Raw genomic sequence first — 19,524 nt, 5'->3', positions numbered from 1 at the left:
TTACCTTCTACAGTCAGGTTGCCAAGTCTGCTTTTTATCGATTCTTTCTGCTCACTAGAACCGATTATGAGAACTTCTGTCTTATCCTCATTTAGCTTGAGAAAGTTCTCACTCATCCAGCATTTAATGCTAGACAGACAGGTCAACAGCGGGTCTAAGGCACAGAGATCATCTGGATCTACAGAAAGATAAAGTTGGGTATCATCAGCATAGAAATGAAAATTGACTCCGTGATTGGTAATGAGTTCTCCCAATGGCAGTATGTACAGGGAGAATAACAGAGGACCAAGAATTGAGCCCTGTGGAATACCAGAACTGATGTTGTGTTTGTCTGAGTCAAACTCAGCTAGATTGACAAAATAGCTTCTGTTTGTTAGGTAGGAGGAAAACCAGGACAGGGCCGTGCCAGACAGGCCTACCCAGTGCTCCAGACGCTGTATTAAAATTGAATGGTCAATCGTGTCAAATGCAGTAGGTCTTCTATTTTTGAAAAATCGTGAAAATGTGCCTCAAATATTTGAATATATATTCTTTCAGAGTTTCAGTTTTTAACTCAAATCTTTGCTTCTGGAGGGGTCCCTGGAACAACATATTTTCAGATGGGGGTCGGTGGTCATTTACATATAATGTTTGGGGTCCTTGACATGAGGTTTTTCAGAAAAAAAGGCATTTTAAAAATACATTTTTTAAATGTCGACGTCAGGCCTAAATAGGTTAAACAGGATGCAGTGAACTGGTGTCTCTTGCCTTTGTATACAGACTGTCGGTACAGCATAATGTCTAACGAGTCCCTTCCAGGTCCTTCTGATCGCACATGTTTTGTCTGCACTCTGTGCACCCTAGGGTGGGTAGAGAGTCCACGTATGACTAGAGAGAGAGGAAGATAAATATGCAGTAGCGGATATGGAGAACAATGTTGTCACTCTGCCACTGAAAAAGGGCTGAAAAGGCGAAAGCCTTGGGTGATGAACCGTTCCCCGGTATGGAAGCCAACCGTGCCTTTGTGAGAGTATGGGGTTATAATATGCCTGGCAAGCTTGGCTAAGATGAGCAGAACCACTACATATGGATGGATGGATAGATGTGATGCCATATCTCAGCACAAGTGATATTGTGCCAGTGTGATATGAAAATGTCCAAACAATATTTTCCGTTTGACAGAAATGGGCAAAGGATAACATATCTTATTCTTGATACGTGTTTACATGCCGACTCTTGTTGTTTTTGAGAGATATCTTTCAGCTTAGAGGTTTGTTTGTTTTTTGCCCGAGGGAGAGGCTTGGTTAATAACTTCCCCCCGGTTCCCAGCAGTGGCCCACCCATACATATTCATGGCAGGCTGTGCTCCTGATAAGAATACTAATGATGTGCACCTGACATTTTGGCTGCATGGGTGCTCACTTTCCTGGATCATTAGTCACCCAGTGGCGCTGACCAGTGCATTACTGCTGGGAACAGAAGGGGCCTTTTCAGGATTTCAAAGAAACTATAAAGAAGAATGAGTTGGACAAATTAGAAAGTACAGCGGTACAATGATTGTTAAAAAGATAACACAAAAAGCCCTAATAAGGGTCTTGTTTCCATTGTCCATCCATCCATCTTCAACCGCTTATCCGTAGTCGGGTCGCGGGGGCAACAGCTCCACCAGAGTGCTCCAGACTTCCCTCTCCAGAGCAACATTAGTGACTTCCTCCTGGGGGATTCCGAGACGTTCCAAGGCCAGTGAGTCGATGTGTTTCCTCCAACTGCGCCTTGGTCTGCCCCGGGGTCTCCTCCCAGTGGGACGTGCGTCGAGGACCTCCCTAGGGAGGCGCCCGAGAGGCATCCTAACCAGATGCCCGAAACACCTCAGCTGACTCCTTTCCAGGCGAAGGAGCAGCGGTTCTACTCCGAGTCTCTCTCGTGTGACTGAACTTCTCACCCTATCTCTAAGGGAGATGCCAGCCACCCGTCATTTCGGCTGCTTGTATTCGCGACCTTATTCTTTCGGTCATGACCCACACTTCATGACCATAGGTGAGAGTAGGAACGAAGATTGCTCGGTAGACAGAGAGCTTTGCCTTCTGGCTCAACTCTCTTTTCGTCACAACAGTGCGTTTCCATTGTGGTCCTGTGTATTCAGTTCATCAAGGTACTGGAACACACTCCCATTATGTGCTTTGTTTTACATCTGAAGAATGTTTGCTGGTGATTCTCGTGGTTATCTTTTCAAGTTTACATCTCTCGAACTGGTCAGAATTACATGTTCCTTCCACGCGCTACGTTCCGTCCGGGAAAACTCCCCCCCCCCCCCTGTCAGGTGAAAAGAAGCAGCTTGGACTCCTCATGCATCGAAGGAAGCATGAGGTCAGTCCGCTGCCCCCCCCCCCAGGTTGTTAGAGGAAGTGTAGCGCACAGGATTACATTCGATAATTGACACTGGGTGAAAAAATGGGTGCAAAATCGTGGGATAAAAACTATTTAAAAAAAAAAGTTTACATCTCTCCCTCTCTCTATCCCTCTCTCCCCCCCCCCCCCCCCCCTCTCTCTCTCTCTCTCATTCTCTCGTCTCCTTGCAGGTGATGAAGACGTACCACATGTACCACACTGAGAGCAGCAGCGCCGAGAACAAGCTGAAGGACGCTGAGAAGCAGGAGGAGAAGCAGTTCAGCAAGTCTGGAGACCTCAACGTCAACCTCCTGCGCCACGAGGACCGGCCCCCGAGACGCAGCTCCGTCAGGAAGATCGAGAAGATGAAGGAGAAGGTGGGTATAGGGGCGGGGCCTAGAGACGCAGCTCCGTCAGGAAGATCGAGAACATGAAGGAGAAGGTGGGTATAGGGGCAGGGCCTAGAGACGCAGCTCCGTCAGGAAGATCGAGAAGATGAAGGAGAAGGTGGGTATAGGGGCAGGGCCTAGAGACGCAGCTCCGTCAGGAAGATCGAGAACATGAAATAGAAGGTGGGTATAGGGGCAGGGCCTAGAGACGCAGCTCCGTCAGGAAGATCGAGAACATGAAATAGAAGATGGGCTGGTACTGTAGTCAGTTTGCTCATGTCACCTCCTAGATTCCAAACCGGGTCTATCTAGCGGAATCACCAGTAGGTTACTTATCAAGAAAGACCTACTTGGGGCGTTTAGGGCAGAAGGGTGAAATCATCCGTCAAGGACTTCTGCCAGAAATATGGGGAGGGGAGAGGAGGGAATAGCCTGGCGCGGCCAGACTCATAGTGAGGATTCACTGACGCTTCCTCCCCGCATAACTCATAATTCACTAGCCCCCCTAATTATTATTATTTTTTTCTCGGTTCATATCGTCGGGATTAATATTGATATATGTCGATATACGATATGTCGTTACATGCCTAGTTAAGACTAATGTAGACCTGAGGACGATTCTACAAATCTTCTAAAACATGACAGTTTTCAGAAAACTATGTTTCATGTCAAGGACCCCCAGAATTATATGTAATTGGCCGCCGACCCCCATCTGAAAATATGTTGTTCCAGGGACCCTCCAGAAGCAAATATTTGAGTTTAAAACGCTCTGAAAGAATATATATTCAAAGATTTGCGCCACATTTTTCAAAAATAGCAGATCTACAAGCTTGTTGTGCGGCACTCGGTGCCGCGCTATGAGCTTGTAGATATGCTATTTTTCAATAGCTAAAGTACAATTTAGGCATTTAGCAGACGCTCTTAGTCCAGAGCGACTTACATTAAGCAATAACAAAAAGCACATATATAAAAAGTAGTTATCATGAATCATGCGTAAACTAAGAACGTAACAGTGGAGTATAACATAATGCTTAAAACACCAAAAGGGGTTCCCGAACTTCCCGCCCAGAATGGGTTAAGAAGACTCACCCGTGGCTTCCGCGTGCGCTGCCACTCAAAGTGACCACTGGGTTGGGCTGCTGACTGCAAGGGGCCGACCCCTATTATGTCTGGCCGAGATATAGTTGGCGGCTGATTTCACCCGCATGCGCGATTAGGCTGCCTAAAGCCCTTCAACATTGAGGAGGAAGGAGGCTTGTAGATGTGCTCACTCACAGACAAGTGCTGAGTGAGCACACTTATACAGTACGCAGACAGACGGAGAGGGAAACAAGATGCTGCAGTCAGTCTGCCTGGAGTAGACAGGTCTGCAGCTCCAGACACAGCCTCGGGCAACTGCACCATTTCAGGTCAGTGAGCGAACTATGTGGTTCTTCTGAGTCCAGTTCCTAATTCATGTCCCCCTCCTCTCCCTCTAACCAGCACAGAGAAGGTTCTTCTTGCTGTAACTTGAGATACACACACATGTATGCATAATTATATTTCATTTTTTGGGATTTCAACCAGGAAGTTCCTCCATGCAAATTAGGCTCCTTTATCCCATTCTGGGCGGGAACCCCTTTTGGTGTTTCAAGCATTTTTATGTTATACTTTAGCTATTGAAAAATAGCAGATCTACAAGCTCATAGCGCGGCACTCGGTGAACTTGTAGGTCTGCTATTTTTGAAAAATCGTGAAAATGTAGTGCAAATCTTTGAATATATAATTCTTTCAGAGCAAACGTTTTTAACTCAAATCTTTGCTTCTGGGGGAGGGTCCCTGGAACTACATATGTTCAGATGAGGGTCGGCGGGCCAATTACATATAATCTTGGGGGTCCTTGAACGTGAAAATGTTTGAGAACGACTGACACATAGAAAACATAGGGTTTATCAGAAAACTGTCAGGATTTAGATGACATTTTGTAGAATCGTTCCCAGGTCTAAATGGGTTATATATCCGTCAGGCACACAGAGAGAGAACCAAGACAAAAGAGCGTCAGAGCAAGGCGACAGGTTCTCCCTCTCAGGCCGCCTTCCATCCACAGAGATGTCCGCTTGGCATGAGATGAGAATGGAGCACTATTTATAACGGCATGCAGCTACGAATGTTCATTCTCTCTGTGCCTTGTGACCTGATTTGTTTTAGCAGCCATATATTACTCCACACACACACACACACACACACACACACACACACACACACACACACACACACACACACACACACACACACACACACACACACACACACACACACACACACACACACACACACACACACACACATACCTTCGAACAGGCTTAACCCATTTAGGCCTGAAAAAAATGTCTTCTAAATCCTGACAGTTTTCTGAAATACCTATGTTTCTAGGCCTATATCACTCAATATTTCATGTCAAGGACCCCAAAAATGATCTGTAATTGGCCTCCGACCCCCATCTGAAAAGATGTTGTTCCAGGGGACCTCCCCCAGAAGCAAAGATTTGAGTTAAAAACGTTTGTTCTGAAAAAATGTATTCCAAATTTGTAGATCTTGTAGCTTGTAGATCTGCTATTTTTCAATAGCTAAATTATAACATAATGTTTAAAACACCAAAAGGGTTCCCACCCAAAATGGGTTAAAGAAGGGGAGGAGGATGGAGCAATGAAAAAAGAAATCCCCTTTATTCTGACCCTAGTGCGGAAATTAGCATCATAATGCCCGGTGTGAAATTGGAAATAAATTGCTCGTGTGTAGTTTTGTTGTGAGCAGAAATGAAATTCTGTACAAATTGCTTGAGCATTACGCTTTGAAGTGCCTCCCGATCCACCGACATCAAACCAGTTTGGTATCGCTCTGAATCAGTCTCACCATCAATGGCACGCACGCACGCACGCACGCGCAGGCACGTACGCACGCACGCGCAGGCACGTACGCACGCACGCACGCGCAGGCACGTACGCACGCACGCGCAGGCACGTACGCACGCACGCACGCGCAGGCACGTACGCACGCGCAGGCACGCACGCACGCACGCACGCACGCACGCACGCACGCACGCACGCACGCACACACACACACACACACACACACACGTGCTCTCTCTCTCATAGATAGATAGATAGATAGATAGATAGATAGATAAGTATTATATAATGTAGACAAAAGTAGTATACAATACATTAATGTGTACTGTATATAATTGTAAGTAAGAAACTAGCCTGTTCCGGTTGGTTGCGGGCGGCCGATGAGACTTCCTGACGGTGTGGAGAGGGAGTTGGCAGAGAACACAGACAACAGGTGCTTCTGTCCCGATTATGATCATTCTGTTTACCATCATAGGTTGCCTTGTTCCGCTTGTTTTGTTTGTGCCAGATATATATATATATTCAGTGACGTCTCAGACATGACTACCAGTGACGTCTCAGCCATGACTACCAACATGTTAACACATATCCAGTGACGTCTCAGACATGACTACCAACATGTTAACACATATCCAGTGATGTCTCAGACATGACTACCAACATGTTAACAAATATCCAGTGACGTCTCAGCCATGACTACCAACATGTTAACACATATCCAGTGACGTCTCAGACATGACTACCAACATGTTAACACATATCCAGTGACGTCTCAGACATGACTACCAACATGTTAACACATATCCAGTGATGTCTCAGACATGACTACCAACATGTTAACAAATATCCAGTGACGTCTCAGCCATGACTACCAACATGTTAACACATATACAGTGACGTCTCAGACATGACTACCAACATGTTAACACATATCCAGTGACGTCTCAGCCATGACTTCCAGGTCCCAACAGGTTAACAGCATGTTGAGCATCTCCAAGAAGGAGGTCGCTCATTAATTTTTCAGGAAATTAAGAAAACCATTATATTTTAACAATAATGACAAAGCACAACTGATTCATGAACAAAAATCAAAAACGTAAAAAAGGTTTAGTTGGGTGGTTTCCTCCTGACAGTGACGATTATATATATATATATATATATAATCGTCACTGTCAGGAGGTATGTATACACGCGTGCGCACACACACACACACACACGCACACGCACACGCACGCACACAGTCAAGATGGAGAGAGATTCTCATGACCTCACTGGAGCGAGACCGTCTTTTATAGGCGTTTCATTGTTAACATCTGTGCTCTGCAGCCTGTTGTTGTGCTCTCACATGAGACAGAGACAGACTGTAGCTTGGAGCGACCGACCGCATGCCTGTCTGTCTGTCTGTCTGTCTGTCTGTCTGTCTGTCTGTCTGTCTGTCTGTGCCATTTAGCATATTATTATCACAGCAATACCTTTAAGGCCTATTCATATCATAGTCCAGTTTTCGGTGAAGAGAAAACTACAAACATGACGTCACTTCTCTCTGTTTTTACTCTTCGCCCTCTTGGACTGTATCTGCAGAAGTGGTGGAAAAAGTACTCAAATGTTTTACTTAAGTAAAAGTATCAATACTGCAATATGGAAATATGCAATATGGATAATTTACTTCCCAAGTACTATTATGCAGAAATTGCAGAATGTCTCATTTCAAGTTTTAAAATGTCTTGAATATTTTTTAAATAGCCTTTCTATAAGCTCGGCTTTTTCAAATGGACGAAATGTTTATAGGACTGAAGTGATTAGTGTATGTTTTGTAATAATAATACAAATCTACAAAGTAGCTAGTAACTAAAGTTAAATACACGTAGTGGAGTAAAAGTACAATATTTGCCTCTGAGATGCAGTGGAGTAGAAGTAAAAGTACTCGACATTGGAAATACTCAAATAAAGTACCTCAAAGTTGTACTTGAGTACAGTACTTAAGTAAATGTACTTAGTTACTTTCCACTACTGATTTTCAGTGAGGCCTGTTCCAAGTCTACTGTTTACTGTTAATGAGGGGAAAAAATTCCCCAACTCTCACCATTGCTTAATCTTCCCCCCACTGATGGCTTTTCCTTTATCTCTCTCTCTCTCTCTCTCTCTCTCTCTCTCTCTCTCTCTCTCTCTCTCTCTCTCCCCTCTCCTTCCCCAGAGGCAAGCCAAGTACTCGGAGAATAAGCTGAAATGCACGAAGGCCCGGAACGACTATTTGTTGAACCTGGCAGCGACGAACGCTGTGGTGGCGAAATATTACATACACGACGTCTCCGATATGATTGATGTAAGTATGTGATAGCCACGCGTGTTTGTTTGCCTCTCAGACGGGATTTCAGATGTTGGTTTAACCCATTTAGACCCGAGGAACGCATCTGTGTCACCTTATATATAGCTTTTAACCACTTTTTAACCATCATTTTAATACTTTAGCTGTTGAATTTTATTTTTTTTAATCGTGAAAAGTGCAAATCTTTGAATATATATTCGTTCACAGTAAACGTTTTTTAACTCATATCATTGCTTCTGGGAGGTCCCTGGAACAACATATTTTCAGATGGGGGTCGATCGTTGGGCCAATTAACGAAATAGTTTGAGAACCACTGATACTGAAACGTAGGTTTATTTTTTCTCCAGAAAACTGTCATGATTTTCGAAGACATTTTGTAGAATCTGGTCTCGGGTCTAAATGGTTTAACGTCGGTCGCAGCGCTGTAGACATTCTCTCACCATCTGTTCCTGTTTTCTCACTTTCAGCCTGTTGGCGGCTTGTCTCCAAGCTGCTCTGTGTTTACCCCACGATGCATTCTCTCTGTTTTCTATCAGCGGAGGGCTGAATGAACCTCACACTAATGCAGTGTAGTAGTGAGACGGTGTAGTACTAGTAGTACTACCCACCCAGAAGACAATGCTGCGACTTTCTTTCAAACCGTCATAATTCATTCTAAGGGCAGAGCATTGGCGGAGGAAACGTAACATATCCTGCTTGCTCTCCTGTCTGTTTCCTCTGCTCTCCTCTTCCTATATGGCCATCCGGTGTAGTGGTAATTACACTGCTTTGTGGATCTTTGCTGAAAGTTAAACACACACAAACCTGGCATTGTGCTCGTCTCTGCCTGCCTGTCACCGTCACCAACTCAGCGCTGTGGCCAAGTAAAATACACAGTAATGGTGGCAAGGCGATATGGAAACATGACGCACTTGACGCAGGGTAACTCTCTCTGTCTCTGTATCTCTCAGTCTCTATTCCTCTCTCTATTTTCCTCTCTTTCTCTCTCTCTCTCTCTCTCTCTCCCTCTCTCTCTCTCTGGCCTCACTCAGACCTTTACTGCATTGCTGTATGCTTGTTGGATGAATGTTGTGTAGTGTCATGGCCGCCCCAATGCATTTCCAATGGGAGTCACATGGTTTGACACAACATTTGTGTTGTATGAGGGGGAGGGGCGCAGTCGAAACACAGCCGAAACACAGCCGAAAGCCATACAACAGCTTGTAGTCCAAAATGTGGACTACAAACCATGTGACTTCCATTGGAAATGCATTGGGGCGGCCATGACACTACACAACATTCATCCAACAAGCATACAGCAATGCAGTAAAGGTCTGAGTGAGGCCTCTCTCTCTCTCTCTCTCTCTCTCTCTCTCTCTCTCTCTCTCTCTCTCTCTCTCTCTCTCCCTCAGTGTGCACCACTGTGGTTCATACCGCTACATGGGAGGTGAAGTGGGGAGGAAACAGAGTCTTTGTAAACCCTACTAGTGGAGGATGCTGCGGGTGTTTTGTGTGACAAATAAAAACAACTCGGTGTGCATCCATTCCTTCCTGCACACAATAGAAGACGATCCACAGTCCCTGTTTTGCTTTCATCTACTAGAATGTACTTTAGGTGTATTCATGAGCCACGGCAAAAACCAAGCATTTGAATCAGTCTGTTTTGTATTCTAGATCTTCTTAGCGTTGCTAGGACAGACGCGGGTTAAAAGGCTGACTTTGCTTTGGTCTGCTATTTTTGAAAAATCGAAGAACGACTGACACAGAAACATAGCTTTTTCAGAAAACTGTCAGGATGTAGAAGACATTTTTAGAATCTGATCTCATATCTCTTATCCCTAAACTCTTTCGCCATTCTTTACTATTTTGAAAAACCTTTTAAAATAGTTAAAATGGCCGATCTACAAGCTCACAACGTATCGATGTAGATCAGCTACTACAGCTACTGTAGATCAGCTGAACTATTTAAAAAAACGTTTTTTTAAAATAGTAAAACATGGCAAATTAGTTTACCACAACGCAACGGTCGACTTCCAACAGAAGCCTAAAAGTGTGGTTTGCAACTTGACAGTCCATCCACATCCAGGCGCCCACCTGTGACCTATCGCCATTTCCACAGCATTGACAACGTGATAAACAACAATAGACAGGGCTGTCCATAAACTGGACAGTGACAGACGCCTTGACACATCAGGGCGAGGAGCAGAGATAGTTTACCGTCTCCATAGATAGCACTTCAACCTGTTATATTTTATGGTATATCGTATACTAATCTTATCTAATCGTAGTTTTGCCCATTAAGTCACATGAGATCGAAGGTGCCTAAAGTGATCATAGACAGACAATGACGACTGAAACTGGATCTGGAGGCAGCTTTACACTGAGATCTGACTCCAGAGGCCCTGATTGGTGGCCGTCCCGACCCCATGTCAGATTCAGAGGCCCTGATTGGTTGGCCGTCCCGACCCTGTGTCAGATTAACTTTGATGAGGTCGCTGCTGGCTCCCAGGTCTGCCAACTGAAAGGGCATGTCATCCTAAATCCTGTTGAGCTGTGGTGAATGCTATTGTGTGCCTGACTGACTGGCCAGTGGGCCACCACAAGCAGTGGGGAGAGAAGGCCTGACTGACAGGCCAGTGGGGCAGCTACAAGCAGTGGGAGAGGAGGCCTGACTGACTGGCCAGTGGGCTGCCACAAGCAGTGGGGAGGAGGCCTGACTGACTGGCCAGTGGGGAGGAGGCCTGACTGACTGGCCAGTGGGGCAGCTACAAGCAGTGGGAAGGAGGCATGTTCAGAGCCTTTACCGACCAGACAGCACAACACCAGCTGGGAAATATGTGGCCTTAGTCATTTTGGCTAAAATAAATAAATAAAATGGTACATGGTACATTTATATAGCGCCTTTATCTAAGGCGCTTTACATAGATTCACACACATATTCATACACCGATGGTGGCGGAAACCATGCAAGGCACCAACCAGCACATCAGGAGCAACTAGGGGTTCAGAGTCTTGCTCAAGGACACTTCGACACCAACTCTGGGGGAGCTCGGGTTCGAACTGGCAACCTTGCGGTTACCATCCAGCCACTCTACCCCTGAGCCACCGTAATATGCGTAAATGGTAAATGGTGCATTTATATAGCGCCTTTATCCAAGGCGCTTTACATAGATTGTGCATTACATTCACCCATCCACACACACATTCATACACCAATGGCTGCGGAAACCATGCGTAAATACTAATAAGCTATTCATATGTTTTATTCACATGTTTTACAACAGTCTACTGATCCTATACATGTAAAAGCAGAGAAAGTCAGCTTGGAATGCTAAGACGAAGCTTCCTCTGCGCTAAAGACCAGTCCAATACGTTATTCACATTATTAACTGTCAGTAGCCTACAGCTCCCTCTAAACGACCACCACCCCCCCCCCCCCCTCCCCCCCAGCCTAATTAGGTTAGTTCATTCAACTCTGCGTGATAAGGTGCTGTAATTAGCCTGGGCGTCCTGCTGTGCGCGCTCCTGTAATCCATGTGTACACCGACTGCCTCTGCATCCCAACGAACCGGGACCCTCCGGCGAGAATCTTAATTCGGGAATTTAGTTCATGGCTGAGGTCAGGTTAGCGCAATTTCAGCAGGTGATGGAATCGGAAATTATGCAACATAATTAATTGTGTACTTGCGAAAAGGGCTGTCAGACTGTTTGACCCACTGTTTGACTACGATGCATAATGAGGGGCTTAGATTAGGGCTGGCGGAGTACAGAATGTTTAAACTGGATATACCATTACTTCTTCCCCAAATCCTCCTTTTTGTCTACAAAGCCCTGAACGGACTGGCCCCCTTCTTACATCACCGACCTCCTATCCTGTCCCCCCTCCATTAGGACCCTCGGGTCAGCAGACAGGAGACTCTTAGAAGTTCTACCAATAAAAAAGAGGCTCAGAGGCGACCGCAGCTTTTGCTGTCGCAGCCCCTACACTGTGGAACAGCATTCCCCTCGTTGTTAGCTCTGCTCCCTCCATTGAGACTTTTTAATTCAGACTTATTTTTTTTATATTCACAGGCCTTTGAAATCCCCCTGATGATCCTGCACTTTTATGTTGATAGGAAATGTTTTCCTTGCTGCTCTTAACTGCCATTAATGTTTTTTCTATTGCTTGAGTACTTTAACTGTGTGTTGTTTTAACCTTTATTGTCTTATTATACTGGTGTATTGTATTGTACTGTATTGTATTGTTTTCTCTGGCCTGTGGAGCACAATGAGAGTTGTTTATAAATGTGCTAAACAAATACATTTGATTGTGATGTGATTCCCCCTCTCTCCTTCGCAGTGCTGCGACCTGGGCTACCACGCGAGCCTGGCGCGCACGTTCAGGACCTACCTGTCTGCGGAGTACAACCTGGAGACGTCTCGCCACGAGGGTCTGGACATCATCGAGAACGCCGTGGACAACCTGGACTCGCGCAGCGACAAGCACAAGATCATGGACATGCACAACCAGGTGTTCTGTCCCCCCGTGCGCTTCGAGTACCTGCCGCACATGGGAGACGAGGTGAGAGCCAGGCTTTAACCAAACCGCTCCCATACTTATTGTGTCTGTGTCATTCCAAAGCCTATACGGGTTGTTGCGCAAGGACTGATTGGCCAGTAGCCACTTTGAGTGGCAGTCGGGGGGGAAACGCTCTCGCCAGAACATTATTTACTATTCTCTGCCTATCGTGTCGCAACTTACTTCGCGACGTCCGACACGGCAACTCGCTCGCTCTAGCTCGCTCGGTGGTGTCTCACGTGGCTCAAGGTCGCATGAGACGGCGGGCCTCTGTCGTGGTCGGAAGCCATACTTTAGGCGAGAGGCACTTCCACGTTGGAGTTAATGGTCTTCTAAATACGACGGCGTGGAGACCTTGGCTGGGGAGCGAGTCGCGACACAGACTGAAACAATTCTGGTAGTCAATGAGAAACGGGTTGGATTCAGCTATTTGTTATGGAACGCCGCAGGGCATGTACGTAAAACCGCCAAATGCTTTCTTTGTTTTCAGAGCTTTCTCTCAAGGATGTGCCGGAAAAAACTCTGCCAGCCTGCATAAAATATGCCAAACAAGCCATTTCACGTAGGCTGGCCGCGTCAATTCCGCCTCACAGTAGAACTATAGGATTAAGATACCCTGTTCGCCCTTTAACCCATTTAGGCCTGACGTCGAAATAAAAAAAAATGACTTTTTTAAAACTTTTTTTTTTTCTGAAAAACCTCATGTTTCTATATCAGTGGTTCTCAATGTGTTTCAGGGACCACCTCCCATGAAGCAAAGATTTGAGTTAAAAAACAGCAGACCTACAAGCTCGTAGCGCGCCACTCGGTGGCGCGCTATCACCGCTATGAGCTTGTAGATCTGCTTTTTTTCAATAGCTAAATTACAACATAATGTTTAAAACACCAAAAGGGGTTCCCGCCCAAAATGGGTTAAGCCCTAGAGAGGCCAGTCCTATAGTTGAATGGTTCTCTTCCCGCATGCAGGTGTGCCAGGTGAGTGCCCAGCAGCCTGTCCATAATAATAATATAATAATTATATTATAATTATCCTTCTCATTATATTACAGGTGTGCCAGGTGAGCGCCCAGCAGCCCGTCCAGACTGAGCTGCTGATGCGCTACCACCAGCTGCAGTCCCGCTTGGCCACGCTGAAGATCGAGAACGAGGAGGTGAGCTCCCAGGAAGGCTCAGCATCCTTACCCCTCTCACGTAGTCACATTTATACCCATTAGAACGAGGAGGTGAGCTCCCAGGAAAGCTCAGCATCCTCACCCCTCTCACGTAGTCACATTTATACCCATTAGAACGAGGAGGTGAGCTCCCAGGAAGGCTCAGCATCCTTACCCCTCTCACGTAGTCACATTTATACCCATTAGAACGAGGAGGTGAGCTCCCAGGAAGGCTCAGCATCCTTACCCCTCTCACGTAGTCACATTTATACCCATTAGAATGAGGAGGTGAGCTCCCAGGAAGGCTCAGCATCCTCACCCCTCTCACGTAGTCACCTTTATACCCATTAGAACGAGGAGGTGAGCTCCCAGGAAGGCTCAGCATCCTTACCCCTCTCACGTAGTCACATTTATACCCATTAGAACGAGGAGGTGAGCTCCCAGGAAGGCTCAGCATCCTCACCCCTCTCACGTAGTCACATTTATACCCATTAGAACGAGGAGGTGAGCTCCCAGGAAGGCTCAGCATCCTTACCCCTCTCACGTAGTCACATTTATACCCATTAGAACGAGGAGGTGAGCTCCCAGGAAGGCTCAGCATCCTTACCCCTCTCACGTAGTCACATTTATAATCCATTTGTAACTCTGAGAATGTACAAATGTAACCAATTAATGGACCCGCAAGGATCCATTTTGGTCGCATTTGTATATTATCGGACAGTCAAGTGTCAAGCCAAGTGTTTGGGGGCGTGCCGCACACTACCTTGCTCTGATGCCTGACAGCGGGTCCCCGGTTCAATTCCCCAGCGGGGCGGACCATTTGCTGCGTGTCACTCCCATGCTCTCTCTACTGTACCTAAACCTGTATCGGTAAAAAAACTATTATTTTTTATACTACTTGAGTATTTCCAATTTTCAGTTATTTTACTTCTACTCCACTACATCTCAGAGGCAAATATTGTACTTTTACTCCACTACAGTTACGAGTTACTTGTTAGATTTAGATTTTGATTACAAACGTTAACCACTTCAGACCTATATACATTTTGGCCGTGTGCTACTTTTGTTCAATACAATTTTTTTATTCCGGACTTTTCATTGAATTTCTACATTGCAGTATTGATACTTTTACTTTTACAATGTGAGTACTTTTTCCACCACTGACTATCTCCCCAGAGCCCATAGGAGGAGCCGAACTATATATGCATAACAATCTGTTTTTGAAACTCCGTGAAGGACCCCTCGCTCCACAGGAGCTGAGAATGTTTAGGTTGTGATAGCACCTAATGAGGTGATTCCTCTGAAGTGTAGAGAAGGCCCTCTCAGTTGCAGCAGCAGCAGCAGACAAGGGGGAGTGGAGAAACGCAGGTGCTAATGGTGGTGATAATAACCCATTTTGGGCGGGAACCCCTTCTGGTGTTAGCATCATGTTATGCTTTAGCTATTGAAAAATAGCAGATCTACAAGCTCATAGCGCGCCACCGAGTGGCGCGCTACGAGCTTGTAGGTCTGCTATTTTTGAAAAATCGAAGGACCACTGACATAGAAACATAGCTTTTTCAGAAAACTGTCAGGATGTAGAAGACATTTTTAGAATCTGATCTCAGGTCAAAATGGAATAATAACCACGGCTTGTCAGACCTGCATGCTTCACATAATGTCCTTCCTATCTCTGTCTCTCTCCCTGTTGCTGGTCGCTAACGGACCAGAGCCATGCTGTTATTTAAAATGGCCCCTATCTGTGTCATTTGTGACATTTAATGGGGTGGGGTTTTTTTTTTTCATGCTGTTTATGCATCTGCCAGACACGTTTTTGTTCCTCCTCCTGTTTCTACAGTCTGGTCTGCTTTAGTGCAGGATTCGTCTTTCAAATTGATTTACCTGCCTGGTAAATTAATCCATGCCTGTCCATGAAACTGTCAACAGTTGCTCAAGTTCTATATTTCGCACAATGTTTTCGCTTTAATTTAATTTCCGCATTTCCCTAGTCGCCTAGTATGTAGGAAATGTCCATATTGCCTCCATTCCATGGTCCAGTTAAAGGAGAATTCCATGCTAGAAGGCTTTCTTACCTTTATTTGTAGTTGTTACGTCCCCAGACTCCCCACCAAAGAGGTCCAGGTGTTATTTTGTGCAAAAGCTCCTTATTGGCTATTTCCCCTAACATAAGCCCTAAATGAATTGCATTGAATTGAATGGGAATTGAATGGGGCTATGTTGGGGTGTTGTGCTAATTCGCTTATTTCCATCGCTCAAAATTATTATTTTTTTGTATATATCCTCTCTTCATAATGTACATAATATCCCAAGCGGCACACTTCACTACTTATTTTGATGGAAATAAGCGAATTAGCACAACACCCCATAGCCCCATTCAATTCCCATTCAATGCAATTCATTGAGGGCTTATGGTAGGGGAAATAGCTAATAAGAAGTTCTTGCACAAAATAACACCTGGACCTCTTTGGCGGGGACGTAACAACTACAAAGAAAGATAAGAAAGGTAATAAAGCCTTCTAGCATGGAATTCTCCTTTAAGAACACATTGGTGATGATGGGTTGGTAACGTTGTAAGCGGGTGATCTGTGTCCAGGTGAGGAAGACCCTGGACGCCACCATGCAGACCCTGCAGGACATGCTGACGGTGGAGGACTTTGACGTGTCGGACGCGTTCCAACACAGCCGCTCCACCGAGTCCATCAGGTCGGTGGCCTCCGAGTCCTACATGAGCAAGATGAACATCGCCAAGAGGAGAGCCAACCAGCAGGAGACGGAAGTCTTCTACTTTACCGTGAGTTCATCATCCGGCTGTTTTTGAGGGGCTTTAATGTTTAACACAGGGGTTCTCAACCCGTGGGTCGCGACCCCTCGGGGGGTCGCCAAACTATTTTAGGGGGTCCCCAAATTATTTTTTAAAAAAAAAGAAAAAAAAAGGGGGTTTTTTAAATTTTATTTTCACGATTTTTCAAAAATAGCAGACCTACAAGTTCATAGCGCGCCACTCGGTGGCGCGCTATGAGCTTGTAGATCTGCTATTTTTCAATAGCTAAATTATAACAATGCTTAAAACACCAAAAGGGGTTCCCGCCCAAAATGGTTTAAGGTTATTGTAGCAGTCAATTTATATTGGGGGTCGGGAGGGGGCGGGGCGGGGGTCCCGAGACATTGCCAAAGCATTTCCGGGGGTCCCCGGCCAAAAACGTTGAGAACCCCTGGTTTAACACAGTCTCTCCTAATCCGGGGCGCTCTCCGTGGTTTTGATCTGATGGATATACTAGCGCTTCATTTCTGCTCCTCATCCGTCTCTCCCTCAAAATATGAACGCTTTTTGGATCATATATCGTATAAATTAAAACGATAGCAATGTAAGCTAGCAATGTAAAGCAAACATTTTTTCCGGTTTGTTTCCGGGTCGTGGGTTTCAGAGTAAAAACTGTCTTTTCCGGCACCCCAGAGCTCCTATTTTGAAGGAATCCTGGCACGGATTGTGTTAATGTTACAACTACAGGTTTAATGTTTGTTTTTAGTTCAATGTTTGTTTTAAAAACTCCATTGACAATGAAGGGAAAACTTACGTCATCTTGTCCCTAACACAAACATTAAATGCCATTGACAATCAAGAGAATTTAATGTTTGTTTTGACACCGTTTGTTTTACATCACCATTACATCACCTAATCAATGAGTTAGACTTTAACCCATTTAGACCTGAGGACGCATCTGTGTCATATTATAGCTTTTAACCCATTTTGTGCGGGAACCCCTTTTGGTGTTTTAACTAAGCATTATGTTATACTTTAGCTATTGAAAAATAGCAGATCTACAAGCTCATAGCGCGCCACCGAGTGGCGCGCTATGAACTTGTAGGTCTGCTATTTTTGAAAAATCGTAAAAATGCGGCACAAATCTTTGAATATATATTCTTTCAGAGCGAACGTTTTTTTTAATTTCGACGTCAGGCCTGAATGGGTTAATATATTAGCGCTCCTCACTTCACACAGGTGTGATTTTTATAATACTAGACTGGTGCCCGGCTGTAGAGCAGCGAGTCGGTAACGATGGAAGTTGAAGATCCACTCTGCAGCGAACAGCTACCTGTCTGTACTTTAGAAAAATAATTGAGCTAATGCCGCGTTCTCACTGCTTAAAGCCGTGGTTTTCAACCCTTTTTATGTCGAGGTCTATTATTTATTCGGCATTTAAGCCACGGACCACGTTTGATAACTTTGCAGACCCAAAACTGAAGAATATGTTGTTGTCGTTGGATAAGATTTCATCAACAATTCCATGCTGTATTCATGTGGTACTATAGGAGAGATATGGCAGACGTTGATCAAATCCATGTGGGACACACACAGACAGACAGTTAAAATGGGTGCTTTGACAATGGGCATTGCATACTACAGAGATCTCCATATACAGTATGGGCACAAAAGGGACACAGACAAACAGTTAAAATGGGTGCTATGACAACAGGTATTGTTAGGTTCCCAAGTTGCATCGTTCCCAAGTAGGCCGGTGGCCGACGGGCACGTACAGGTCTAGTCTTGTAAATTAAGTAGCTTAACGTAGGTGTTTAACAGTAATTTAACTCTTTGAGAGTTATTTTACATTCTCAAGAGTCAAAGATCTAATAAGGGTCCATTTGGTTACCAACTCTCCATCATTTAGCTGGTTGACCACCTGGAACCTCCTCAAGGACCACTGGTGGTCCCCGGACCACTGGTTGAAGACCACTGGCTTAAAGGAAGTTGATTTTTGTCAACCTCGGCTCTGATTGTCCATGACCTCATTTGAGCTTTCGTTTATTAGATATTCAGTTATTCAGTGGAAGCATGTGCAGTTTAATCACGGAAGTATCTTAGCTCTAAATCTCTGAAATGGACTTTTCCCTGCCTCTCCCTGGCTGGTCCCGGAAGACTCCAGTTTTCAAGGGAAGCAAGGGTCAAATTTAAATCATATGCAATCAATTCTTTGCCTGTTTCTTCAGTTCAACATATAATGTGAAACGTGAGATCACTGTTGAGGCAAGAGAGACCAAAGTCCCCAAAAAGTGTGACACTCGACAATTAAAAAATGCAATCAATCAATCAATCAATCAATCAAGGAATGCCAAGAGGCAATAGACTAGGGCCCTGGTTGGAAAAAAGTGTTCAGCATATAAAAATCAAGCCATCATCGCTACACCATTTTGTTTGCAAAAATGAAATTACAAATGGAACAAATGGAATTTGTGCCTGCCTGTCGTCACGGGTGACACCGAGCTACAGTACAGTATGTGGGGCTCATGTCGTCAGACTGCATTAGAGCTGTTCACTCACTTACACCACTCCATTTTGTGTCTTTGCAGAAATTTAAGGAGTATCTGAACGGGAGCAACCTCATCATTAAGCTGCAGGCCAAGCATGACCTACTGAAACAGACCCTGGGCGAAGGTAAGGAAGGGCCTTGCTGTTCTCTGTGATGTGTGTTAATGGCAGGCGTCTTGTCCACAGTGTGGCATCCTCTAATTATGACCCAGAGAATCCGGGGATGAGTCTGTAAAACAGACGCCCTCGGGCTCGTGGTCATTTAGCTCCTATATAATGAGCAGCAGTGATAGAGGTAAGGGGCTCTACGGAGGGGTACAGAGGTAAGGGGCTCTACGGAGGGGTACAGAGGTAAGGGGCTCTATGGAGGGATACAGAGGTAAGGGGCTCTACGGAGGGGTACAGAGGTTAGGGGCTCTACGGAGGCGTGTGGTTGGGCCATGGTTTTGGGGATGGGGTGTAGTGAAAACTAAGGAGGTCATATTTGATTTTAGATTTTAAATTTTAGACTAGTGCTGCTCATTGCCATTGAGAATGCATTAAGTTAAATAACTCAGA

The 19,524-nt window shown here is 45.2% G+C and overlaps 1 protein-coding gene across 2 annotated transcripts in view; it reads left to right on the top strand.

Annotated features, from left to right (window-relative positions):
• Positions 1–19,524, top strand: part of srgap3 (SLIT-ROBO Rho GTPase activating protein 3) — a 140,688-nt gene that overhangs the window by 79,879 nt on the left and 41,285 nt on the right. The window contains exons 5-11 of one of the 2 annotated variants that reach the window (XM_079510061.1): positions 2,559–2,744; positions 2,833–2,874; positions 7,839–7,967; positions 12,289–12,510; positions 13,557–13,658; positions 16,252–16,449; positions 19,008–19,092. In XM_079510061.1, coding sequence (XP_079366187.1) covers positions 2,559–2,744; positions 2,833–2,874; positions 7,839–7,967; positions 12,289–12,510; positions 13,557–13,658; positions 16,252–16,449; positions 19,008–19,092 — 964 coding nt within the window. The remainder of the gene's footprint in view (positions 1–2,558; positions 2,745–2,832; positions 2,875–7,838; positions 7,968–12,288; positions 12,511–13,556; positions 13,659–16,251; positions 16,450–19,007; positions 19,093–19,524) is intronic. The other variant, XM_079510060.1, reaches the window with a different exon arrangement.

This window comes from Electrona antarctica, assembly GCF_951216825.1.
Source record: "Electrona antarctica genome assembly, chromosome: 9".
Classification (NCBI taxonomy): domain Eukaryota; kingdom Metazoa; phylum Chordata; class Actinopteri; order Myctophiformes; family Myctophidae; genus Electrona; species Electrona antarctica.
Note: the sequence above shows the minus strand (reverse complement) of the source record. Positions and strands in the feature narration are given on the sequence as shown.